Here is a 27,834-nt window from a genome sequence, read left to right as displayed (position 1 = left end):
TAGCTTTTTTGGGGGGCAAGCGAGCCCTTCGGGGTGCAGGATAGCTAGTAACGAGGAAAACAACCAGGGAGACTTTTCGACAGGTGGTATGGACAGATACGATTCCAAAGTGGCACCAATATCTAAGATAGGTAGAGTCCGGGTGTAATGGTTACGGACGTTCGTCACTATGTCGATAGCGGACGAGAAAGGATTAACATCAACAATTGATGCGAACAAAAGAAGCTTTATATTGGACACTAGAGCAGAAAGCGGCAGGTGAAAATAAAGCTATATATCCAACCCTACACGCCAAGCATCACGCCACCTGCACGAGAGTCAGACCTCTATTACGCGGAGAGCTCTCGGCTACGCTTACTCAGTGTCCAGCACGTATAGTCCTCGGTTCGCAAGCAGAAACCGCTGCCTCACAGTTTGGGTCCCCGTCGTTCCGACATGATGTGGTCGTCGACGTGCGCGACGGCAAAGGTGGCACGGCTGGAACGGCTGACGGCACACGGATGCGCTACCGTGTGCAGCGCCGTTGAGTCGGACGTCGCGGCCAACCCAGCAGTCAGGGTCGCAACTCCTGAGGTCCAGGATCAAGCCACGGCTCACGAAGACCACACCCCGTAGGCCTCGTCCACGAACCTGCTCCCGGCAACTGCACCCAGGCAGGAGCCGTTCAGCAGGCCCCGTCCTTGGACCTTGTACAGGCCGACGGACTCGACCTCGAACGGACACACCGGAGCTCGACCTGGCCGACACGTACGGGTCCCACGTCTGGCTCAGGAACGCTGCCAGGAACTCGTCCTCTCGAGCGGCGCACCGCTTCTTCTGCCTTCGTGGCCTCAACGCTCGAGCTCTCTTTTTCGCACGTTCCTTCTTCTTCTCCTCTTCTTTTTCATTTCTTGTAATCGCCTTCGTGCCACCTGCCCTCCGCTCCTCTTCTTCAGTTTTGGTTTGACGTTCCTCGGCGCTTTTAAGTCCTTTTAGCCACAAATCGTACCGAAACACAGCACTTTTGTGTCCTTTCCTTACAACGGGGCACAAATAGACGTAGCCACGAGCGCCGAGCCAATTCAGGCATAGGGTATATTAACATGCAGGGTGGTAGGAACAGGCTGAAGTGGGAAGAGATAGAAGAACAGCTAAGGGAAGAGAGGCCGATGGTATACGGTTTTGTAGAAACCCATCTCAGGGACATGGAACAACCTCCGAACAATCCAGACTACGCGTGGGAATATTGTAATAGAACAGAAGGCAGCAGAAAGGGGGGTGGTATTGGGGCATTCATTGATAAAAGTACAGACTGGCAAAGGGTCAATCAGGAGTGCAAGGAACATTTATGGCTAAAAGGGAAAGTGGCAGGTCATATGACACTCCTGGTTTCGTGTACTTGTGGACGGGAGCAAAGGCCAGAGACGAAAATCAGGCAATGGTAGAGTGTATATCAAAGGACATTCAGGAGTTAGGAAGAGAGTGCGAGATAATTATACTAGGAGACATGAATGCACACATAGAAAATATAGATGGGTATACCGACCCGACAGGCAAAATGATCATGGATATGTGTGAAAGGCTTGATTTGATCATTTGCAACAGTACCGAGAAATGTGAAGGGCAAATAACATGGGAGGTAGGAAGGCTGCAGTCGACGATAGATTATGCACTGATGTCACATAGGATGTATGATAAGCTCAGGGGAATGCACATAGATGAAGGTGGCTCCAGAAGTCTGGGTAGTGATCACAAACGTATCAAGCTAAGTTTTGGAAGAGCAGTGAAAGTGGGAAGGAGACAAGATGAGCAACTACAGGAAAATTTTTATCCAGAAAGACAAATTAACATAGCCACTAAACAAATTGAGAAAGTAATCATGGAGGATAATAAGACAGTGTGGACATACACGAATCTAATTAGACTCTTTGAGCTATAGCTTGCTAAGACGCGCTACAAGTCACCCCGGAAAAGAAGACACAAACCCAGAAGTTGGTGGGATGAGGAAGTTAAGAGAGCCTTAGCAAAACGTCAGGAAGGCTCTAGGGAATACAGACATGCTAAGCAGCGGGGTGAACCGACAGACGATGTTGAAAGAAAATGGGAAACCTTTCTAAGCTGTAGAAGGGATGCATCCCTTCTGATCAATGAAAAGATTAGAAGAAAGGGAGTTCAGTGGCTGGCAGAAGTACATAAAAAAGGTAGAAAGGCAGCTGCGAAATTTTGGAACCATCTAAACTCCTTGAGAAATGAGACGAGCCTAGACCAGAGTTTTATAACTACAGCCCAAGGTGCTAAGCTAGAAGGGGACGATGCTATTGAATATATAAGAACAAGGGTGACAGAAAAATTTCAACAAAGAAGTACTTTATGCACATCAATAGACAAGGACGAATCAAGTGGTGCAATGGCTCCATTTTCACAACGAGAGTGGGAAAGGGCTGAGAAGTGGGTTCCTAGTAGTACATCAACAGGCCCAGGTGGCATTCCAATTATGCTGATAAAGAAATTGGGTGCGAAGTCTAAGCAGACTTTGATAGAGGCAGTGAGCAAAATAATAATCGATGGTGAAGTTCCCGATGGATGGAAACGTAACAGGATGATGATATGTGGGGTTTAACGTATCAAAACCACCATATGATTATGAGAGACGCCGTAGTGGAGGGCTCCGGAAATTTCGACCACCTGGGGTTCTTTAACGTGCGCCCAAATCTGAGCACACGGGCCTACAACATTTCCGCCTCCATTGGAAATGGAGCCGCCGCAGCCGGGATTCGATCCCGCGACCTGCGGGTTAGCAGCCCAGTACCTTAGCCACTACACCACCGCGGCGGGGCACGTAACAGGATGAGCATGATCTATAAAGGAAAGGGGGACAAAGCTGACATAAACAACTACCGTCCTATGACAGTGACATCAGTGGTCTACAGGCTGGCGATGCAGATTATAAAGGAAAAACTGTAGGCATGGATAGAGGATGAGGGGGTGCTGGGGCAAATGCATAATGGGTTTCGGCAACACAGGAGATTGGAAGACAATCTGTTCTCACTGACGCAGTGCATCGAAATAGCAGAAAAGGAACACAGGCCCCTGTGGCTAGCATTTTTGGATATCAAGGGAGCGCACGATAGCGTGGCTCAAGAGGAATTGTGGGGAATACTAGACACACTAGGCGTGGAAATTGTAGTCACTAATCTTTTAAAGGATATCTATAAAGGTAACAAGGTAGTTATAAAGTGGGAAAAACAAGTATCCAAGCCTGAAGAGGTAAAACGGGGGCTTAGGCAGGGGTGTCCCCTGTCACCCTTATTATTCATGATGTACCTACAAGAATTAGAGGCCAAATTAGAGGGAAGTGGACTGGCCTTCAACCTCTCTTTAGTCAAACAAGGAAAACTTATTGATCAGGCACTACCAGCATTAATGTACGCAGATGATAATGTGCTAATGGCCAACAACCGGGAAGATTTGCAGAGATTGATGGACATCTGCGGTAATGAGGGAGATAGGTTAGATTTTAGATTCAGTAAGGAAAAATCGGGAGTCATGATTTTCAATGACAACGAAGGTAGTGAGCTTAGAATACAGGAGGTTACGCTAGAGATAACAGATAAATACAAATATCTGGGCCCATGGATAAGCAATGGGACCGAGTACCTGAGGGAACACGAAATATACGTTACAACTAAAGGTAACAGGAAGGCAGCAGTGATGAAAAATAGGGCACTGTGGAATTACAATAGGTATGATGTTGTGAGAGGAATGTGGAAAGGGGTCATGGTTCCTGGGCTGACGTTCGGCAATGCGGTCTTGTGCATGAGATAAGAAGTTCAAGCAAGATTAGAAATTAGGCAACGTGGAATAGGTAGTCTTGCTTTAGGAGCTCACGGGAATACACCAAATCAGGGAGTACAAGGTGATATGGGATGGACATCATTTGAGGGCAGGGAAGCTAGCAGCAAGATAAAATTTGAGAAGCGATTGAGAGAAATGGGGGAGGAGCGTTGGGCTAGGAAGGTTTTCAGCTACTTGTACATGAAGAATGTCGATACAAAATGGAGGAAGCGAACCAGGAAGTTGACTGGTAAATACTTAGAAAACAGCAGGTGGCCAAACCAAAAAGAACTATCGGCCAAGAAGAAAGTGAAGGAAGCTGAGACTGACATGTGGAGAATGGGCATAATTAAGAAGTCCGCACTAGAAATTAATTGAACTTTTAAGCAGGCAATTGCCAAGGACAGGATCTATGATAATACTCGGGGTAGTTCTCTACTGTTTGAGGCCAGGACTGGAAGACTGCGAACCAAGACATATCGGGCCAAATACGAAGGGGTAGACACAGTATGCAGTCCGTGTGGAGAGGAAGAAGAAACTGCCGAACACTTGATAATGTTTTGTAAAGGGCTTCACCCTATAGTTCAGGATGATGGCGCAGATTTTTTCAAAGCACTGGGGTTTAGGGACCGGGAGGGCAAAATAGACTTTAAGCGGGTAGACTTAACTAAAAGGAGGTTATCTGATTGGTGGCTAAAGTCAAGGCACGAGTGAAAATTAAACTCTTCACTGCAAAGTACTAATACTCAAACTCACTTTCAAGGAAAAAAAATAAATCTAGTTTTTGGTTCATTAAGTATTACGTCTTGGTGGCACTAGCCACAGCCCGATCTAAAGGGTACAGCCATATCCAACCAACCATCCATCCATTATCACGGCGACGGGCGGTACGGTACCAGCCACGGAGGAAGGAAAAAGGTAAGGAGAGGGAATGCCCAGCCGGCGCAGGGCGTAAAAAATGTGGCGGAACTGACGTCATGGCGGCCATATTCACTAGGCACAATGGCGGCGTTGCTATGGTTACGTGTTGCGCAGTGGAGCTGGTCTAGCAGTGAGCGGCCGCTGCTGGCGGCGGAATGTGTGCCTCCCCAGGTCTCGTGCTGAGCCGTGGCGGACAATATCTGTGCTCTGCGCCGCGTTATTGGTTACGCAGTGTTGTCCTGGCTGTTACATTACTCTTAGCAACGTTTACAAATCCCTTTTTCCACCACGGGGTTTCAACAGTGCGTAGAACAAGTGCATATCCTTGTGTCGTGCGGTGGATGACGCGGATGATGCAGTTAGTGTTCAGCGAAATTGTGTTGGGCACCATGACGAAGCTGACTGACGACGAACTGACGGTTGAGCAGTGCTCCTGCTTGTGACAACGGACGACGCTGTTGAGCCCAGCAAGACGCCATGAGGACCATGTGCACATACGTAGTTTCGTGTTGTGTGGGTACAGTAACAACTTGCATGTGCGTATTAAAACACCTTTTTTGTTCCGCTTGGTACACTCACCACCAGCATTGCATGTAATCTCAACGTAACAGCAACCACGTTCAACTGTCACTAGCACCGTGCTCAAAGTCACCACGGTCGCAGAGTGCTGGCGCCGGTGAGTTTCACGCGGAACACGGACACAGTGGCAGGACGCTGCGTCGGCCGCGTGGCGGAATCCACCCGTAGAAGGCGCACGACCGATCGTGTTGTCTGTACAGTTGCTGAATTAATGAGGTGAAAGCACTCGCCGTTGTCAGTACATCTAGCGCGCGTTCTCTCGTAGTTGCTTCTTTGTCGGCTCCCTGTTATTACTCGGACGAAGCGATTTCGCTGAAGGTGTCCAGCTGGCTCAGAGTGATGAGCCCAGTTCCATTAGTTTCGGATCGTCCCGACACACGCGCTGCGCAGCCCACGTGCTTTCCGAGCCGGAGGGGGAGTCGCGCCTTCTGCTTCGCATTCATATGTAAACAAGAGAGGAGAATTAGCCCAGTCCATATGGCCAACTTCAGGCTTCATCGCGGTTTCACAACGAGTGACGTCAGGGCCACTCCTTACCTTTCCTTCCTCCGTGGTACCAGCTGAGCGTTTTTCATCTGCGGCCCCTAGGGGCGCGTCAGTCGAAAGTTGTTCGAGACCTGCAACTATGCACCACTGTTTTGGAGGCTATGCAAAGTGTTGCGTTGTTGCACCGTCCGCCACAAGTGACGCTAGCGACCGAGAACATTCTAAAATAAAGAAGGAAAAGGGTGTGACAGCTGTTTTTATCTCAAGCGGCAGGCATCTTCTAGAGGAGGCGTTGGCCTTACGCAAAGCCTCCTAAATTTTTAGTGCCTGCCAAATAAACGCTAAACGCCGGTCATCTTTGGCGACGCTGCCTACGTAGGAATAAAAGTTTTTGAACTTGGTCTTTAAGATAGGCGTTTGCTACTAATTTCAGAGGATGCCTTGTATTAAAAATATTGCTTGTTGAATGACAGCGTAATTTACGTAGGGTTAATGATAACTACGTTTACGCCTTTTAAAAACTTTTTTACGTTATTTTATGTTGCATATAAGCTTCGAAAACGTAAAAACCTATTTGAAGACACCCCTACTTGAGTGGCGCCACCACTGTAGTTCCGACGACCGCCGCTTCCGAAGTGACCGCCGATAATTTGGCAGGCACGGGAAATATAGGAGGTGTTGCCCCAGGACAGATCTTGGCCATATTGGCCCTACACGTGACGTTTGCATGCATATGTAAGAATTTGCAAACTGTCAAAGCTCATTGTGGCCGCTGTGGCATTTTTGCCACAGATATGCACACTGCACGGCCAGGCTTTCTAGCCTAGCCCAGTTTTGCTTTCCAGCCCGGTAGTACCGGCGGCGCAGTTATGCGGCTTCGGCGACTAAATTAGCCTCCAAGTTGCTGTATATTAACTCTATGATACCCTACAAGTTGCGGCCAAGGAGTTTGCGGTTTATGACGCTCATGATCATGAGCCTTCACGGTCACGATGATGTAACAACTCTATGGATGGTGGGAAGAAAAATAAACTGAAAAAACAAAAGCGCCATGCAAAAAGAAAAACGTATCCGCCCAAGTAGCCTAACAAGCGACCTTCACATCAGAGCTAGCAAGGTTCAGTTCAAGTCAAAGAGTTATAGTTCAAAGCGTTCGCAATAGAGCGTATCGCATAGAGTTCGCAATAGAGCAAAGCTGTGCGCTTGCGTTGCGCATGCGTCGTACGCTCACCTCGTGCGCGCACCCATTGAGTCTTGACTAAAGGCCTGACCACACACATTTGTTGCAGCGCGTTAGCGCGGGGCTTTTTGACGCGGCGCCGTGCCCTTTCTCGGTGAAGAGAAAGGGCGCTTGGCTACGCAAAGCTGCGCGCTTTCTTTCTCCATTTGGGAGAGGGCTCGGGGCCGCGTCAAAAAGACGCGCTGCAATTGATACGTTGGGTCAGGCCTTAACGCTAACTTACGCCCCGAACAGCTGCAAGCTTTGCGTGCGGTATAGCTCGCTCGATTCCTCTACGCTCATGATGGTGATAGATTGGATGTAGCCTCAAAATCAAGATGTCCTAGAGAACAAATATGCAATAAATGAATGTTCACATGGTTTCAAATGTTGGTTTGCAAATTTATCAACTCCTGGTACAACTTACAGACTGAAATTTGTATAGTTTATAAGTGTTGTTTTTCGGCAACGTGTGAATCTACAGCATTAGTTACTTAAAGCAGGCACCGCCGATGGCTTGTGAAGAAACTGCTTAATGAAATGTAGCATTCATTATTTAATGGAAACATTGCCACTTACACACTTTGCTAAATTCATTTGGAAAATAACGGGACCCTACCAAGCTCACTAGAGTTTCAAATCGCTAGCAGTCAAAACATGGGAACGACTCACTATTAAATATAAGACCACCTGATGTGCACTCAGTAAATTGGCATTACACTGCTTGAGCGAGGAATCCCAGCAGTGTGTCAGTATGCTTGTTTGGATTGCTTCATTATGTTTGTTCAATAAAAATTTAAAAAGCTCTCCACAATGGTGAGACCTACAGTCTGATAATTGTGCCCGCACATAAAAATAAGCAAACTAATCCATTCCAGCTAGAGTCGTGCAGTTCAAACCACCACTACAGGAGACCTAATAGGGTTGCGTAGTCAAACCTTCAGGGTTACAGACTGTGAATTAGCTCGACTCTCCAAATGAAGCAGTCCCTATTGTTTGTTATGGGGCACTGTAGCAGCACTGCATACTATATACTGGGAAAAACTGAAAAACAGGTAACTTGCATCAACTGGTCTAATGGTACTACAGGTGTCGGTATCTGCATAAGGGTATGAACCTCAGTGAGAATTAAGACACCATATATTGCATATACTTTATATTTTGCCCGAGAATATGACCAACACCGAGAATCAGAGCATCTTTCGATAAGCAACAACTTAGACTCCAAATTGTGCTTGTGAAATAGGTTGCCCAAAAATAAAGCTGCAATACCTTGTCAGCAGCACCCGGTAAAAAGGTTCCAGCAAAGAGTGTTAACCTTGTGCTTTTAATTTCAGTAGCCAAGACTTTCGGGTGTCACATGCGAACAGGGGGCCTCGCAACTGCCAAAATCTTTTTCAATTAGCTAGCAATATATTCTCCAAAAGCAGAGGCACACATGTATGCATGAGGTTCTACAGGTACATTTTCCTTGATCGAGGTGTGTCTACATTTGCATACTTGACACTGTATTCTCTAAAGTAAAATGCACGGATGCTTATGCTTCAAATTCCAGTGCCACATCTTTTCGTTGATCAAAACATGCCTTTACCTACAACTGGCATTTCCCTAATGGTTTATTATAACCTACTGGCACATTTACTCGCGTATTCATGCACCGCTGTCTTAAGAGTTGTGGTGCACGAACATTCAAAGCTGTGTAAAAAAATGTCATACTATTCATTTCATTTTTCATATAAGTTATAATTGGCAGAGTATTTTTACAAACAAACCTTGTACACTCAAACCTCATTATAACAAACTTGCATCTTACATAAAATAAGTTCGTTATAGTATTCAAAAATTCACTCTAAAGGTTTATTTTTAACACTATATCTATTGCAACCCTAGTTTTCATTTATTTCGTTACAACCGATATTTGGTTATATCTGGTTTCATTAGAACGATGTTTGAGCATATATTTAAAATGTGAGCTGCCTACAATCAAGCATAATGAGTGGAGCAAAAATTAATATCTAGTCTCAGCTGGCATATGATGGTATTGACCACAAGAGTGCAGCTTATATACCTCAGAGAAGGAAACATTCACAAAATTTTGTGCACTTTCCGCAGAGTCCGACATTCACCGACAAAAAAAGAAAAAGCTTATAGATACAGTGTGCTACATTTGTGCTTTCAGAAAGAATGCCCGACAATGTGCAATATGCCATACTTCTATTGATAAGAGATGTGGACATTGTTCCGTATCAACTTCGAGAACAATTCTTTGTTACTCTAAAGCTATTTAATATGAATTTCATTCTATGAACTTCAAACAAATGCTTTAAAATTATTAACACTCCCCAAAATATCATTAACTACCTATTTCTGATCTTTCTGAAAATCCCATGACCTATTAGTGTTTTACAAATATTATTCTGTATTCTCGTACAGATATTAAACAGAAGGGGCACCACAAGTCAAGTGTCAAGAGCCGCCGAGTTTTTCTCCTGAGCAACTTGCACAGAGAAGTTTGCATTCAAAAGTTGGTGTTCATATATACATACTCAAGTACTGAATCTCTCGTCTCACTTGCGCAACTTGGAGAGTTTGCCGTATCGGCAAAAGCACTCTCGAGCTGAGGAGTGGTTGAAGTATTTCCTATACCAACTCCCGGAACTTCAAATCTTGAATAAACTGCTACGAGACGTGCAAGCTAGCCGTGAAGTTTTCAGCGTAGTCATGGTACTAAAGACTGATATTGTCTGCCTTGTGCCTATATTGCAAATAATCAACTGGAAAGATTGACCTAGTTCTAATTAACAACTGTAAATGGAGATGTCTGCAGCAGAAAAAGTGGATGTGACCTGAATCAGAACACAAGTAGGATGCAAATTTGAACAGAACATTCAGTCTTAAAGCTATGAGGCCCCAATGAGAGCAGCAAGGAGTGGGAGTGTTTGGCTAAGGAAAAGAGCAAATAGACCAGGTAGTCCTTATGTGCATGAAAACTGCAGCTACTGTACTAAGTATTTGCATGCAACAGTACAAGCATATATTGCAATAAAGTGAAATGCCAGTCATAATTTCCGTAAGACTGCCCTTCATTAGCCTTCGAAAGCTTCCTCCACATCACCCCCTTAACAAAATTTAGGGTAGAATTTTTTCACAATTACCGATAGAGTTCTGTTCCTAACAGTTTTTGGACACAATTGCAGGAGCCCTTCCAAAACTATTTTAGAGTAAGACCTTGCCCAATAAGTGATCGGACCTGCCAGTTCCCACAATTCTTTTGGACATTTCATGTAAAGCCTAGTTACACTGGATTTATGCTATAACGTATTTGTCACTGAAATGCATGTTTCAACAATGCTTTACAAAAAAATCCATGTATCTCCACAAAGCGAGTCATGACAAGCGGGCATAGCCGTTCTTACCATAAATCACCGGCGACGTTGCCCACTTGCGCATGTGAATGAGCGACCACGCGCTAGTTGTGTCGTCGGGGTCACCGCTGCTTCTCGAATGCCGACAACGATAGCGCGTTTGACGAAGATCACAAGCTAGCGCATTTCTCCCCAACGAGCTAGCTTGCGATCTTCATCAGCCTCGCCTTTAGTGGGCAAAAGCGCGTTCACGTTCGTTTTCATCTACGACAGCAAGAATGTGTGGTCTGGAACGTGCTTGTTCGTCTTGGCATATAGTGGGTACAGACGCACAACAGACAAGCTCATCAGCATCACCGACACCATGATGCATAACAGGTACCTTGCATTGTTATTAGCATCACTCTTCACCATGAGAACGGACAACACACAATGGACAAGCCAGAATCCTATGATGCTTCACCCTTGATAGGATTGCAAGATTTAGGAGCAGAGCTTGCACCCACCCATTACCATTCGGACTCCAACACATTAAAAGGAACATTTTAAAACTATCACTAGTTAGATATGGGACTTCCATATTGAGTAGCTACTTGCCTTCGCATGTTGAGATGTGCAACGCTCACTTCAGAGAAGCTTTTCTCAAAGCTTAGCTGGACACCAGCCAGACGTAGCTTTGCGAACACGAATGAGTTGCAGTGCACATTGGGAGCAGCCATGTAAAGGCAACATATCGCCATCTTTATTATGAACACTGAAAACTAGCAACAAATGTAGAGGAGAAAGTCCACCAGGCACTATTTGAAAGCCAGTCAACAATCGTCTATAACATCTATGGCATTGCGGGGAGCCCCTAACGCAAATGCAGAAATTACGTTACTCGCAGCACAATTTCATTTCGCACACCTCGAGCTCGTTATCTGTAAGGCAAAAAAGGCACATGCTTTACGAGAAGCGTAAAAATGGACGGGACACAAGATGAGATGAGACTACACGAGCGCAGCAGTTTTCTCTTTTGCATCTCATCGGCTCTTGTGCTCCAATCTTTTCCGCAACGAACCAGCACGCCCAACAAAGCATTCTATTATTCTTCACGAAGACTGAAAGCATTGTTTACCTTCCATAAGCCTTCATAAACACGGCTTTATTCTTGCCTTATTTTTGAGACATAAACATACAAAAAAGTGGTCAAGAAAAGTCGGGCAGAAGAAAATCTTACAAAAATGTTTTATTTTGTTCTTGAGCAATAAGGACCAAAGCCTGCACGCACGTCTGCGGCAAGGCCAGGCCGGGTGAAGCGCAACCATTTTGAACATATTACTACTTTGCCACGTGCACAGCACCTAGCAAAGGATCGCATGGTGCAAAAAAAAAAATAGTTGAGAGACCAGTTTATATCACAGTCACCGGCAAGACAGCTTGGTAAGTGACACCGTAGAGAAACCAAGAAGCCAAGATGGCACTTGGCACAGGAAAGCACAAACTTGGCACACTTCTTCTTAGACCTGCCCAGAGATCAGACAGCCCAAACCGACCTCACACACGGCACATTTTAGAGCCCGGTGGAGCTCAACACAATGGACTAGTGCTCACTCTCTTGGAAAAAAAAAAAATCTAAAAACTTTATACAGAAAGCATGCATATCCTTATATACAGTCTTTTGTAAATCAAGACGAACAAACTAAAGCAAGCAGAAAAACAATTGAAAGCAGTAGACTGAAAACAATGTTTGAAAAAGAAGGCACGACCACGTGGAGTGTCCTTGCTGGAGCTGCAGTACTTTCAAGGAGATGCTGTCTCCTTGGGCAGAATCTTCTGTGCTCATCTGAAAGTTTTTTAAAAACTTTCTGTAACACTCGTTCAAACAGCCTCTTTAGTGAACATATAATACACTTGTTTTGACATATGGTTGAATCTTGATATGAATCTCATGGGTCACGAAAAATATTGGTATCAGCCAGAACTGAAAACAAAGCGATCAAGCCAAGTTAGTATGTTATTTCTATGCCTCTACGTTGCAAAAGCATATTGGTAAGTTGTTTATTAAGGGGAAGAGGCACTTAGCCATCAGGCATCTTACTATTTAAGCTAGGTTGATGAAAACTTACGAGATGCTGTATTTACATGTGCAGATGTCAAATATGAAATCAGTTTTTATGTACCTCTTATCATTTTGTTTTTAATTAGCCATTAATTGAAAGATCTTTTGATCACCTTTTTAGTTAATTGGCTAGACAGATCTTGCTTAATTAAATGTCACTGCATTCTATTATCAGCAAAGAGTGCAAAAAGCAAGTTTCATGCTCTAGCTTTCCCACAACAAAAGTTATGAGGTTTAGAAGTTCATCCTTCCATTATCAAGGAACGATAAATTTTGTATTTCATTTTTTCTAAAAATTTATGGTGTCCTATAGTTGCATATGGCACTTTCTTGCACTCACTAAGCATCTAGCTTCTCATCAAGATAAAAATTATCGAATTGCAGTGTACCAAAGCTGAGAAGCGCTTGTCAGAAGAATGAAAGGTGGCCAAAAAACTGAAACTGAGAAAATGGCAAAAAACAAAGCTCTGTATTTTCAAAAAATTCTACACAAACAAAAATGCTTCTCTTTGCATATAAATGCCTTAGAAAGCACCAGGGCAGTAGTCTCTCACACTTTTGTCGTTGCCGCCGCTTTGCTTGTAGCAGGAACCTGGAAGATGCTGAACGCTTTCGCTCGGCACTCATGATCCGACGAGAATCCTCTTCTGCCCATTGCTCGCTCATGGAGTTTTGCTCTAGCTGAAGTTCTTTGAGGATACGTGTGGAGGCTTCTCTCATTCCTGAATTGAAGCGCATCACGGCCTCAGCAACTGCAGTCTCAACAGCTATGAGTGAAGCATGCTTCTCTCTATGCATTAGAGACCATATGAGAGAATGGAGTGCCTTGTTTGCACTTTGTGTCTTGCCTCTTTGGCAGCGTTTTAGCAGCTCCTTGTCATTAAGTCACTCGTAGACTGGAAGTAGTGCATCACGGACATTTTGTGGAAAGTTGTAGGTGTGCCTTGGTAGCGGTTCTCCCCTTGCAGCAGCAGCATTCTGCTTGCACCATGAGTCACTGCCACTTGGGCACAAGGTGTGGTTGGACCTCTCATCAGTCGATGTCACGTGATAATATGTGGCCATGGCTGCCCGGAGCATTGCATCTACGTCACCAACATTGTACTTCAGAGCCCAGCCATAGTATCTCGACAATCTCTCCATGACATCATTTGTCAAGCAGCCTCTTCCACTTAGTGTTTCACCAGAACCCTTATGCTTTTGAACAAGACTGCGAAGTGCAGTACCCATTAGTTTTCGGACATGGTTTATACAGTCCTCTTTTTGAACCTGTCATCATCATCAGCCTGACTACGACCACTGCAGGACAAAGGCCTCTCCCATGTTCCGCCAGTTAATCCTGTCCTGTGCTTGCTGCTGCCAATTTATACCCACAAACACCTTAATCTCATCTGCCCACCTAACCTTCTGTCTCCCCCTAACCCGCTTGCCTTTTCTGAGAATCCAGTCAGTTACCCTTAATGACCAGCGGTTATCCTGTCTACGCGCTACATGCCCGGCCCATGTCCATTTAATCTTCTTCATTTCAACTATGATATCCTTAACCCCCGTTTGTTCCCTAATCCACTCTGCTCTCTTCTTGTCTCTTAAGGTTACACCTACCATTTTTCTTTCTATTGCTCGCTGCGTCGTCCTTAATTCAGGCTGAACCCTCTTGGTAAGTCTCCAGGTTTCTCTCCGTAGCCAAGTACCGGCAAGATACAGCTGTTATATACCTTCCTCTTGAGGGATAGTGGCAATCTACCTGTCATAATTTGAGAGTCGTTGCCAAATGCGCTCCACTCCATTCTTATTCTCCTAGTTTCTTCAATCTCGTGGTTTGGCTCCACGGTTATTACCTGCCCTAAGTAGACAGTCTTTTACAATTTGAAGTGCACTATTACCTATCTCGAAGCGCTGCTTTTTTCTGAGGTTGTTGTACATTACTTTCGTTTTTTGCAGATCCATTTTAAGACCCACCTTTCTGCTCTCCTTGTCTAACCCCGTAATCATGAGTTGCAATTCGTCCCCCGAGTTACTCAGCAATGCAATGTCCTCGGCAAAGCGCAGGTTACTAAGGTACTCTCCATTAACTCTTATCCCTAACTGTTCCTATTCTGGGCTTCTGAAAACCGCCTGTAAGCACGCGGTAAATAGCATTGGGGAGATTGTGTCCCCCTGTCTTACAGCCTTCTTGATTGGTATTCTGTTGCTTTATTTATGAAGCACTATGGTAGCAGTTGATCCCCTGTAGATTTTTTCCAGGATGTTTATATATACTTCATCGACGCCCTGAATCCGCAGTGTCTGCATGACTGCTGAGATTTCTACTGAATCAAACGTCTTCTCGTAATCTATGAAGGCTATGTTTAGTGGTTGGTTATATTCTGAGCATTTCTCTATTACCTGATTGATAGTATGAATATGGTCGATTGTTGAGTAGCCTGTTCGAAATCCTGCTTGTTCCTTTGTTGATTGAATTCTAATGTTTTCCTTACTCTGTTAGCAATTACCTTTGTAAACAGCTTTATACTACAGAGAGCAACCAGACCGGCCTGTAATTCTTCAAGTCCTTGTCATCTCCTTTCTTATGTATTAAGATGATGTTAGCGTTCCTCCAAGACTCTGATACCCTTCCCGTCAGGAGACACCTCGTAAACAGGGTAGCTAGTTTTTCTAACACAATCTGTCCTCCATCTTTCAGCAGATCTGATCTTACCTGATCCTCACCAGCAGCTTTGCCTCTTTGCATGCTCTCCAAAGCTTTTCTGACTTCTATCATTACTGATGGGGTGTCATCTGGGTTACTGCTAGTTCTTATAGTATTAAAGTCGTGGTTATCCCGGCTACTGTACAGATCTCTGTAAAACTCCTCCGCTATTTTAACTATCCTATCCATATTGGTAGTTATTTTGCCTTCTTTGTTCCTTAGTGCATACATCCAATTTTTGCCTATCCCAAGTTTCCTCTTCACTGCTTTGACGGTTCTTCCGTTTTTCAGAGCGTATTCAATTCTCTCCATGTTATACCTTCCCACATCGCATACCTTACACCTATTAATCAACATTGAAAGCTCTGCCAGTTCTATTTTACCTGCTGTACTTGAGACTCATGATTTGATGCTTCTTAATGAGATTCTTCGTTTCCTGGGAAAGCTTGCCAGTGTCTTGTCTAACTACCCTGCCTCCAACTTCCACTGCACACTCCATAATGATACTCGTCAGATTATCATTCATTGTATCTACGCTATTGTTGGTTTCCTCACTAAGAGCCTAGTACCTGTTCTGAAGCGAGACTGAATTCCTGTACTTTCCCTCTCGGTGCTAGCTCATTGATTGGCCTCTTACGTATCAGTTTGTGTTGTTTTTTCTTCAAGTCTAGGTGAATTCGAGACCGTACCATTCTATGGTCACAGCATCGTACCTTGCCAACCACTTCCACATCCTGCACGATGCCTAGGTGTGCACTCATTATAAAGTCTATTTCGTTCTTATTTTTGCCATTAAAGCTCCTCTGTGTCCACTTACGGTTTCCTCGTTTTTGGTAGAAGGTATTCAAAATCCGTAAATTACTGCGTTGTGCAAATTCTATTACTAGCTCTCCTCGGTATTTCTAGTACCGATGCCATAGTCTCCTACTGCTTGGTCTCCAGCCTGCTTCTTCCCTACCTTTGCATTAAAGTGTCCTATCAGTATGGAATACTGTGATACTGTGTTTTTACCTTACTCATTGCCGATTCCACGTCTTCATAGAAGCTTTCAACTGAAGTGTCATCATGGCTGGATGTAGGCACGTAAGCCTGTACCACCTTCATCTTGCATCTTTTATTCAGTTTAATTACGATACCTACCACCCTTTCATTATAGCTATAGTATTCCTCTATGTTGCCAGCTATGTTTCTGTGAATTAGGAACCCCACTCCCAGTTCTCTTCTGTCAGCCAAGCCCCTATAGCAAAGGACGTGCCCATTCTTTAACACCGTATAAGCCTCATCTGTCCTAACCTCACTGAGCCCTATTATATACCATTTAACACCCTCTAGCTCCTCGAATAGTACTGCTAGAGTTCCCTCACTAGATAAGGTTTTAGCGTTAAATGTTGCCAAGTTCAGGTACCAATGGCGGCCTGTTTGGATCCAGAGATTCTTAGCACCCTTCGCTGCGTTACAGATCTGACCGCCGCCGTGGTCAGTTGCTTCGCAGCTGCTGGGGACTGAGGGCCATGAGTTATTTGACGCATGCATGTGGGAAGTAGTGGTCAGATACTGCACCAGGGTGGCCAATCCTTCTCTGGTGAGGGAGTGCGTTCCCGGCGGTGGTTACCGGTGAGGCCGCACCCCAGTCCTCTTAATGAAGTTCCATCACCACGCGGATTTATTATTTTTTTTTCCGGTTGGGAACTGCACGGCGCCGAGATTTGAACCTCGGACCTTTTGCATACGAGGCAGATGTTCTAACCACTAAGTCATCGCTGCAACTTTTGAACCTGTATGAAACGATAAACTGTGGAGTCTTCAACAGCATGAAATGATCTACTGTCCCGATCACATGCCATCACTGTGTACCGCAAGCCGTGACGGGAAATTGAGCGCTCAAAGAGAGTGACTGCTGCCTCCACTCCCATGTGGCCCGATCTTCACTGTATTTTTCTGCGCGCTTGCGGCCGGCACAAAAATTTGACAGGACAACATAGTCTAAAACATAGCCAGAAAACAGCTCTATAACAACACCCACACCAATGTGCGACAGATGGCCTCTGGTTATCCATGTACCATCCATGTTATCCATGTACCATCATAACAGATGGCCACATTACCTGGGTTGTCAAAGCACAGATCTTAGTATAATGTTTTCACTGACATGGAGCAATCAGAGAGGACCTTGTCTGCAGCTCTTGTTGACACAGGATTCAGTTTATTTTTCAAATGGCTCTGTTAGCTTTTGTGGTAAAGTCCCCTGTGAGAAATTCCAATTACAGAGAAGATGTCGTTTAGGGCTGCCTGGCTATTCCCTGTGCTTTGCACGGCACGAGACGCACATTATTGACCTCGAATGCAACGCATTTAGCCTGACTGGGTACCCTGCCAGAGCTCCACTCACTGTCAAGTCCACAGTTGCGGCACTCTGAAATCAGCTTCATCACAAGTCCATATTCATGCTCACCTTTTTCAATAGAAATGGTCCCACTGCATCCCAAACTTGTGAGCGGTGCGAACTTGCGATACGGCTTCGGCATGATGAAAGGTTCAAACCAGGTTCAAAAGGTGGCCGAGAGCGCATGCCTGCCTAAGGCACTCGCCCGGTGGTTGCGGCGCGCTTCATCAGGCTTGTTCGGCGGAGTGTCTGAATGTGCAGACTTGAGAAACGCTTGCTCCAATTTCTCGCTAGCTCGCGCGGTTTCAGGAAGCCGATGAGAACAAAGACATGCGAGTGAGACACACTCGCAGCTTAAAAGGTATGTTCTATGTTAAAAGGTATGTTCTAAAGGTTATAAAGGTATGTTCTAAAACTATTGCAAGAGTTCTTTTACTTCGTTATAACTAATATTTTGTTACTTCCGTATTCGTTATACAGTCGAGCCCGACTATATCGAACCAGTTTATATCAAATTATCCTATATATCGAACAATTCCTAAACACGGTACGTTTACATTGAGAATATATAGCAAAAGTTACTGTTTTATCGAACGAAAATAGCAACGACAACTGATATATCAAACTCCATGTGCCTAAAATGTGCCTCAGCAAGCTGGCTTTCCCTCGCGGTGGCGGGGTAAACTGCCGGCGCCACCCTAGAAAAAGTTTGTTAGACCCGGTTGTGTGCGGGAGAACGCCCCCCTCCAAGAAATGATCCTGGCCCGCTCGCAGCGCTTACAGCCAATCAGAGGCCTACGCCTACGTGCTTTCTCAGAGGCGCGGAGGCAGTAGAAGTGAGCGCCATTTCTTCTTTCTTTATGCTTGTGTGCCTGCTGCTGCCGATTCAGCATGATCTGTGGTGTTGCCGGTTGGTGCTCTGTGAACTGTATTCGCGCGCTGTCATCGTGGCTTGCGCAAAGAGGCAAAATTTGCCGTTCGCCGTGAAACTCGAAATCATCAATCGGGTTGAGCGCAGTGAAAAGAAGTCCGACGTTGCCGCCGCATACAAAATTCCAAGGAGCACCTTGAGTACTATCTTGAAGAACGAGGCAGACATCAGGGTCAAGTCAGACGAAAAGCCAGGTGCCCGTGGCGCCCGCGACGTATGCGCGCTGCTGTGTTACAAGTGGTTTGTGGACGATCGGTCGCGAAACATCCCGGTGTACGGCCCTATGATCGAGCAGAAAGCCAAGGACCTTGCTTTCCTGCTTGGCAGGAATGATTTCCAAGGCAGTTCAGGCTGGCTTCAGCGGTTCGAAGAACGGCATGACATCGTTGGCAAAGCTGTTACAGGTTAAAGCAGAGCGGCGGACCTGGACAGCGTAGAAAAATGGTTTGAGGAAAACTGGCGAGATATCGCAGCAAGATATAGAGCCCAAGATATCTTCAATGCAGATGAAACCGCTGCATTTTTGCAAACGTTGCCAAACAAGACGCTTGCGTCTCGTGGCGACAAGACAAGCGGCGTCAAGGCAAACAAAGCTTGTGTGTCCGTGCTGTTAGCAGCTAATTTAAACGGATCGAAAAAGCTTCGACCTCTGGTTATCGGGAAAAGCACGCCGCGGCGGTGTTTTCAAAATGCGCTGTCGCTTTCAGTTACCTACCGTGCAAACTCAAAAGCGTGGATGACCAGGGAGCTTTTCAGCAGATGGCCATCGTCGTGGAATGATGATTTGGTAGGCGAAAATCGCAAGGTGTACCTGCTCGTGGACAATTGTTCATCGCACCACTGCTGTACGACCTAGAGCAACATCGAGCTGCGTTTTTTGCCCCCGAACACTACGTCTGTACTGCAACCACTGAATCAAGGCGTTACACGCGCAATGAAAGCCGGCTATCAGAAGCGCCTGGTGGAGAGGCTGCTGCAGAACCTTCTTGTCGGCAGGGAGCTTAAGATCGACTTGCTCGGAGCTATTTCTATGTTGAGTAGATCGTGGGAAGATGTCAAGAAGGAGACGATCCAGAACTGCTTTAGGCATGCCGGCTTCCGCAAGCCTAGTGATGACACCCCAAAGTCTCACAGCACTGAAGACACTGCAGGTGGTTTTGCCGAAGTTTGGAACGATCTGGCAGCTTTCCCGGGTGCTATCGACGGATCGACATTCGACAAGTTCGTCAGTGCGGACGATGATGTCCCCATCATGGGCCAATTACAGGATGAGGATTACATTGCAGACGTCGTGCCGACCACGAGCCAAAGCGACAGCAATATAGAAATCGACGACGGCCCATTGCCTACATCCTCCGAAGTGATTAGTGCACTAGAGTTGGTCCGGCACTATTGCTTGAATGTGGAAGGTTGCGGCCTCAGCTGCTCCGACTCGTTGGACAACGTGGAGGCGTGCGTGCTGTCGCAGGCAGCGAAGTCGTTGACACAGAAAAAAATCCGGGACTATTTTGTTCCACAGTAGGGCACGCAAGTAAGCCACCATATTAATAAAGTACTTTTCTTCTAGTTTGTTATGTGCCTTTGTGTCAGAGCCTATACCGGGCCTATATCGAATTATGCCATATATCGAACTAATAACCGTTTTTTTGGCGAGTTCGATATACCCGGGTTCGTCTGTATGTGGATTTGAATATTCGTTTGCATGTAACCCCCAGTAAAGATGAAGGAAAGAAGTGGAAATTTAAGGGTTCCTTTCCTCGTTAGACAATAATTAGAATTTTTTTTTCATATAAATATGTGTCTTTGTTCTCATTAATATTGACCCCATAAAGGTGGTTTGCCGCAACAAAGAAGCGCAACGAAGAAGCCACGAGAACACTTATCCATGGGAAATCCACCCTGCAGTGAAGCCCCACTTCAACATTGCAAGATATTGCTCTTACATCAATTCACTTCCATTGAAGCCAAAAAAAAAAGGCATTTGCACAGGCCTTCTTTTAATTTTTCTTTAAACATTGAGCAGATTAGTAACAAATATGCCCATTTATAATATGCAATATATATTTGAATTCGATTCAAAATAATTAGACTTTTTTAAAAACACTAGTATTTGCTTTGAATGCACTTCCAAACTTCATGAAATAAGGCTCAATTCTCACAGCACTACAAAAGGACACACATGGGACGAAGTGCCTTTTGTTGTCCCATTCAGGTGCTTCATTTCATCAAGTAGGCATCACAAACTGGCCCAAACCTCTAACTCTTCTGAAGCAGACTATTTTCACAAGGCTAGTGACAACACATTTTGATGTATATTGAATTCTTTATAGTTTCTAATCAGTAAAAATAAATACATTGTTCCTTTAGGGGGCCAAAGAATTAATTTACAATGTTTTGAAAATTTCTTTGAACCAATGTAGCCTAAGTACAATAAAACTTGGAAATGTGTGACATCGTGCACAAAATTTGAAAGCGAGATTCAGACCTAGATTTTCTCCTGCATTGACCAAGCTAGGATGGCAAAATAACTACATTAGAGTGGTAAATGGTACTCTGAGAATGCTCAACAGATTCCCTATTTCACTTATGTCCCCTAAAACGACACTGAAATAATGTTTACTTCGGAGTGAAAAATCAACGTTGGAGAATTAAAATGTTATTATTGTCAACAACAGTGCTCTGCATATCGAAAAACTAAGGTAAATGCACAACACTATACACGCCACGAAAGGGACATTTTGAAATTATCTCAATGACATCAAAGCGTCCGACTACTATTAACTACTTGCAATCAAACTGGTCGCTTTAAAAAAAAGAACCTACATTATAACACGTCTGCTTCTCCATTAGAACCGCTTGGGGTTACGGCAGGGGAACGGGGAAAAGCTGCTCCTGCTTACATATGGGCGTGCAGCATTTGCACTACCTCCATCTCCTCAGCTGTGAACTTCCAGTGGTACTACATGCATCCTGCCAGCACCCTCACTACACAACACTGCGTGATAAAATGAGGGGTTGCGCACCATCAAGCCCCCCCTGGCAACACCAAGCATGCTGCAATGCTTTATTGTCAGTACTTACTGCACGCTGTTTTGCATGTGGCCGAGCACAAGTGCCACGATGTGGTTGAAGGTCATTCGCGAGAATCCGCCCTGGGACTGGCGCACGCAGTCCACGTGCCTGCGTAGCTCTTGCCTGCACCCACAGGTCAGAATTAGTCTCGGTACCCTTATTTCACCAACTAGGCGTGCACAGACAACTCTCGACAAACTAAACAGGACACCTCAAACCAAGCCCTCAAAAAACCTGGGACGTTTAGGTCTCCGATCGATGCCACTTCCACAGAGTAGACATAGCATGAAGCAACATAGGGCTGACTAATTTTAAGGAAAACTGATTTTTCGAAGCAGAGCTATACCCAGACATGAAGCATTAGCTTTGGATTCAGATCAGAGTAAGTTTTTAGTATACAAAAACCAACTGATACAACAGCGGAGTTGGTTTTTCCTCCCCAGGGCTAGGAACTTACTTTGCTTGAGAAATAGGAGTAATTTTCATCTATATTTACAAACAGCTGACCCTGATCGTAAGAAAATCACCTAGCCCTAATAGCTTCGTTCTTGCAAAAAGAATGCCACAACCACAGAATCGCTATGTGACCGGTGGTGCTATGGAGGACCCTAGATTTGGATCGATTTCTGTAGCAGCAAAATTTTTCTTCAGGAGAAAAGTTCCATCTTGAAGTACTTTGGAGCAGGTAAATTCACATGTTGTAGAACATTGAAGAAGCAAGTTCATTTGCATTCAAGCATTAAAACGATTATAGTGCTCTTACGAAAAACTAAAAGCCAGTCAGATTCGGTCACACGCTGTCTAGTCGGAATCACTGATCGAAAGGTCCGATTGAAAATCATCGTCGCGGCCGCTGTCACTGCCATTCCAAAGCGCGTTGGCCTCCGTTTTGGCCAGCGCGTTCGAATTTCCCATTTTATGGAAGCTTTTCTTGACAAAGCTGGGAGAAACTAGGTCCCACGACATGGCGATACCGATGAACCTGAGCGTTCGCACATGATTGAGAAGGCCTTCTTCAGCACCAGGAAACCTGCATTAGCAAGTGCGCACTCTTTCGCTTTCTCCCATACCGATCGCGCCGGTAGACACACGTCGAAGAACTTCATGCTGGAGTGCTTGGCGGTGGCACGATTGCAGTTTTCTTCGGCCAACTTCACAACAGCGAGCTTGAATTTTGCTGTATACATTATTACTGTAGCCCATTGCAAGAGAACAGTAAAAATGGGAAAGATGGATGGCGAAACCTAAACTTCCAAAATCAACCAAGCACGCGTTGCAGAGCGGACACAGAGAGCCAGGGGAACAGTTGGCACAGCAGGCCGAACTAGCGCTCGCACGCCTCCGGTGCCATATTTGCCCGTGTCGTGATGCAAGCGTGCATTATCATGGTGGTAGAGATGGAGAGAAAGGGGGCAAATACTCAAGCAGTTCTGGCTACCCGTCAACAGGTTTGAGAGTTCGCGCACGGTATTCTAGGAACCCTAGTTCGGGGGAACGCCTCGGAACGAAGGACTTCGCACTCGCAGCCCATTTGGCTGCGCTCGCCTCAACGGGCGTGCCTACCTAAAGCATCCAAAGATCTAAGGCCCCTTCGTGCACGTGCCGGCGAGCTGACTCGGGCGGGTTGGGGAGCGCAAAATGTTCGAGTAAATATTTTTTTCCCTGTAAACATGACAAAATATTAGGGGTGCACAAATCATGCGAGTAAATACGGTACATCTGCGTAGTTATCAGCAAAAGTGGTAGACAAATGTCGCGACACACAACAGTGTCAACGATACAGATTTACACTGTCCCTAATGCTCCCCCCCCCAAGAGTACACAAAAGTGAAAGCCAAGTAGCTTTTCTCCTCTATTAATTGTGTTGCTGAGAACTTCACGACACATAACTTAGCGGGGCTTAGACAGCCAACTTTTTCAGCCACTCCTTTCTCTCTCACAGAGTCTCTTTGTACTGTAGAGAGCCAACTTTTGCAGACACTTCTTTCTCTCTCACCGAGTACTCTTTGTACTGTAGCAAGAGCATTTTCGCAGCACTTCCACAGTATCACTGGCGTATCCACTAGGCTGACTTGAAGGTCGAGATCTGCTTTCAACCCGGCATCAGCAATGTGTCCGAAAATGCTTTCAACATGAAGTCTACATAATATAACAAACTTGGTTTTCCTTTTACATTGAAGTTGTATACTACTATTACACGGTTTCTGAAAGCGGTTTTCTAGGGGTTTAACAAGTCCCTCTTCAGACTTCTGCGAGCCACTGATAAATTCCCTGGTTACGTGCTCATCAAGTAACTTGGATGGCAAACTGAGGTGTGATAGATGATCTAAAAAACTGCTATTACACTCATATGTGAATGAGCACGTATCGAAGTACAAAATGAACACGCGAGCTACAATATAATGCTCCCAATAATGCTACGCAATAGCAGCTTGTAGTGAGCCAGACTCCAAAAACGAGCCAAGTGGTCAAGTTATTGAACTAGAATATCCGAGGTTTTGTATAAATCCAATGCGCACTTCTCCTGTTTGAAGATGGGTGCCAAAGATAAGGCAGTAGACGTGCAGCAGTCATTTGCAACAACATATGCTCATCATATTAGAACATTATGAATTCAGCAGTGATCCAGCCAGTTTATATTTTGGAGCAATTTTTGGAGCAAAAAAAAAGTGTTTTGGAGCAGATTTGGAGCAGGAGGAACTGTGTTTTGGAGAAAATCTGGAGCAGACAAAACAAAATTTAGGATCATTTGATGCAAAACATAAATATTCGGAGAACGTTTTTATTAGTGCGCTGCAATTTAGACAAGGCCGACAAATGCTGCTGTAATTTGGACAGGGCCAACCAATGATGCTTAAGTTTAGACAAGGCCGACATCTAGAGAGCAGCCATTAATTAGGTTTTTAGCACCCAAGTCAAAAAATGAAGGCAAAGAAAACTATCATTGCAAGTGAGAACATACTCTGACCATCTCTGCAGCCGTCAACGCGAAAATGATGTCAAAGAGTGTTCCTGGAGCGGCCATACTCTTAAACCAGAGTTTTGTAAGTACAGTTGCGTAATATCGGTTCCCAAAGAGTGAGCTGCCAACCTCATTTCTATAACATTGCAATTTGTTGCTATCGCATTCACTGCTTCACCCTTGTGGTGAACAGACTTTTTTTTTGTCATATGGCGACAACAGGGATTGTTCTAACGTCGTTGCAGATGTGTCAAAGCACTTCTTTACTAGTGACTGATCTCACCACTCAATTTATATTTGCACTGGCTAGGCATCGTGTTCAGTTGACTGGAGACGCGCGACGAGTGCTCGCATATGTGCGAGAAACATGTAGTAGCACCACATTGCGCTAGATACCTTCTACGTAGATATTTAGGCTTAACTTTACGATTGGCATACCAAACAACGTTGAGCAGCGCAATTAAGAAGCATCAACTTCTTTGCGAAATATCAAACAAAATGTTTTACGGCCAATTTGCCTGAATAGGCCGTTCATAGCGCGCAGTGCCGATACCTGCAGCCAATTGGCCATGGTGGCTACGTTAAGGTATGCGAAGTTAACTCGTGAACGAGGAGGAAAAATAATAAAAAGACGTTAGGCGATATCGCAGGTCCCGTAACAAACAAGACAGGCTAGCAATGGCATGATAAACTTTCACTAACAGAAAGACACAGCGGCACCGATACTTCAGTTACGCTGAATATAATGACAAAAAGCACATTGCTGGAATGGAGCAAGTAGAGGGCATTGGCGGCATTATGGAAAGGCGCTAGTTGCGTTTGTTATGACCAATATTTTTAGGCCAGAAACGGTCCAATGTAAACAGGTAAACCAGTAAACTCGGGCGCAGTACGCGCAAGCTGTACTTGAATGTGCGCAGCAAGGTGCAGGGATAGGGAATTGTAGCAAAATGGCACAATTGAAACTGTTGGATCACCCTTGTGAATTGTGCACATTGCAATAGGATCTTTGAATAAATATATTAAACATTCCCTTTATTTTACCTATCTCGTTCACCTATGAATTTAAATTGTTCATTAGTACCTCTGAAAGCTATGCAGTGTTCATGCATTTTCCACAAGGGAGCACACTAACAGGCATTCTCTACATCAGCCTACATGACAAATGAGCACAGGAATCTGTTGAATCTGGCAGTTGACATGTGACTGGGCCTGACCGTTACTGAGCCTCTCATTGATTTGTTGGTTCAAGGCAAGAGACTTCAATTGCAAGTCAGAGAACAAATTTTTCATATACCACTGATTTTGAATTTTTTGCATGTGAAGGTAGCGTTAGCCAAATGAAAAATGCATGAAAGCTGTGGGGGCGAGAGGGGGGATCCCTGGGATTAACAGGCTCAAGAACCCCTCGGCTAGAAGAAAAAGCCCCTGAATGAAAACATCTATTGTAAATTGCTCCTATCCTCTCCTGCCCTTTCCTTTGACACCCAGAGCTGCGATTGGCCAAATGCCATCACATGCCCATTGCATGCGTTTTCTTTTCTTTGTCTTTCTTCTAAGGCTCGACCTCCAAAGTGGTGCCCGACATTATGAGCAATTCGATTAGCATAGAAAAATAGCAAAATGAAAAAACTCACTCTGAATAGTCCGGCTTCTTCTTCTTTAACATCAGTATTATTTTTCCAATCTGCAGTTCCTCCGTCTGAAGCAAAAAAAAATTACACTGGATTCTTGAATTTCATACACGACACACAAGAAGAGAACAGCTTCAGTTTTGTAGGCATTAAAATTTAGAGGCAAAAAAAAACTTGAACAAATATAGTGGGCAACTGCAGTGTTAGTCTTAGTAAGACTTTTAGGATTGAAAGAGCACTGAAAGCCTGAACAAAAAAAGAGAAGAGTCCCTACAGAAAAATATTCTGCAAGTGCCAAACTTTGTGCTGAAGCTACCATGCGTAATACACAGAACATGTCACAGGCATTTTGGTGATGATGCTGCTATAAGCAAAAAGGATGAGATTCTCCCGGCTTCTTTCCAACAAGCCAAACAATTGTGGTGAATGACACTTCCCTCAAAACACCAGTGTCTAAACATGCAGGGCCATGCTTTGCCCTGCGGTGAGATTTGGGAAGCCAGCAGAAACCCAGACAGCAAATTTTCACACGAATGTGAAGGCATGCAGGTTTTTCGATTTCAAAAAACTTTTTGCTTTATCTTATGTGGTGGTCAATAGAGGCATTAGTGCATGTGCCTTCTGCACTTCTTGAATCATTCTACATAAACAGGCGACGACCGTTCGTGGGACCCCTCAGAAAAGTCAACTTCATGATTCTGCATTTAGGTTACCTCTGATTATAGGTCCACTCCCGAACTTTGGAAGGCCATTTTATGAAAAAAAAAAAACGACTTATAAATCTTCAACATATGATAGTAGTTGCTAATAATGTAGATAGCATAAATTACTACATTTCTTGGTCTATTAGTACCGTAGCATATGTTTAACCCAAAGTAGTGGTGCCATAATGGATCAATTTTAGACAAGGACTTTGTGAGGGCCAAGTAAGTAAAAATGTCACAAGAAGTTTCCATGCCTTGTTTAGCGGAGTTGTAGACAGTGTACCTGTGCAGAGTTGCAATGATGACTCCGCACAGCTCAAAGTAAGCTCGTCGCGAAAAAAAAGTTCCTATAGCTTGGCATGAGCCAAAGTGAAAAATGAACAAGTTTTCCGATTTCCCTCAGATGTGAAACAGAACAAAAGTAGGCCCGCCCTCTCGCTAGCCCATCAAAAGCATGGCAGATGACCTTGCTCTTGGTCGGGGATCCTCCATGGCTGGAGCACATGGACTCGACATCTGAGGAAGCGGCAGCCTGCTCCATGCGCCAGTAGAGGTCGTAGAACTCCGGCACCTGAGGCCGCTCTGCTGAAAAACATTTTAGAGAACGGCTACAAAATCAAATTTTCCAGCGTTCATTCTGCCTTGTATGTCAAGGTGTACATGTTTGACAGCAACTATTCAGGCACATTTGGAGAGTTTGTGCTTAGTCATCACAACCACATTAGTCCATTGATTGATTTGTGGAATCTAACGTCCCAAAACCACTATTTGATTATGAGAGACGCCGTAGTGGAGGGCGCCGGAAATTTAGCCCACCTGGGGTTCTCTTAACGTGCACCCAAATCTGAGTACACGGGCCTACAACATTTCTGCCTCCATCGGAAATGCAGCCGCCACAGCCGGGATTTGATTCCGCGACCTGCGGGTCAGCAGCCGAGTACCTTAGCCACTAGACCACCGTGGCAGGGGAACCAC

The 27,834-nt window shown here is 44.9% G+C and overlaps 1 protein-coding gene across 3 annotated transcripts in view; it reads right to left on the bottom strand.

The window, feature by feature from the left end:
* Positions 1-11,592: 11,592 nt before the first annotated feature.
* The window catches only part of LOC119175651 (uncharacterized), a 50,623-nt gene continuing 34,381 nt past the window's right edge, over positions 11,593-27,834 (bottom strand). For 2 of the 3 annotated variants that reach the window (XM_075881798.1, XM_075881795.1), the window contains 4 exons: positions 27,326-27,444; positions 26,159-26,223; positions 21,569-21,682; positions 11,593-12,208 (listed from right to left, as the gene is read on the bottom strand). In XM_075881798.1, the coding sequence (XP_075737913.1) occupies positions 12,205-12,208; positions 21,569-21,682; positions 26,159-26,223; positions 27,326-27,444 (302 nt within the window). In that variant the 3' untranslated portion in view covers positions 11,593-12,204. The remainder of the gene's footprint in view (positions 12,209-21,568; positions 21,683-26,158; positions 26,224-27,325; positions 27,445-27,834) is intronic. The other variant, XM_075881796.1, reaches the window with a different exon arrangement.

This window comes from Rhipicephalus microplus, chromosome X (assembly GCF_043290135.1).
Source record: "Rhipicephalus microplus isolate Deutch F79 chromosome X, USDA_Rmic, whole genome shotgun sequence".
NCBI lineage: Eukaryota > Metazoa > Arthropoda > Arachnida > Ixodida > Ixodidae > Rhipicephalus > Rhipicephalus microplus.
The sequence above is the reverse complement of the archived record's forward strand: the minus strand, read 5'-3'. Positions and strand labels throughout refer to the sequence as shown.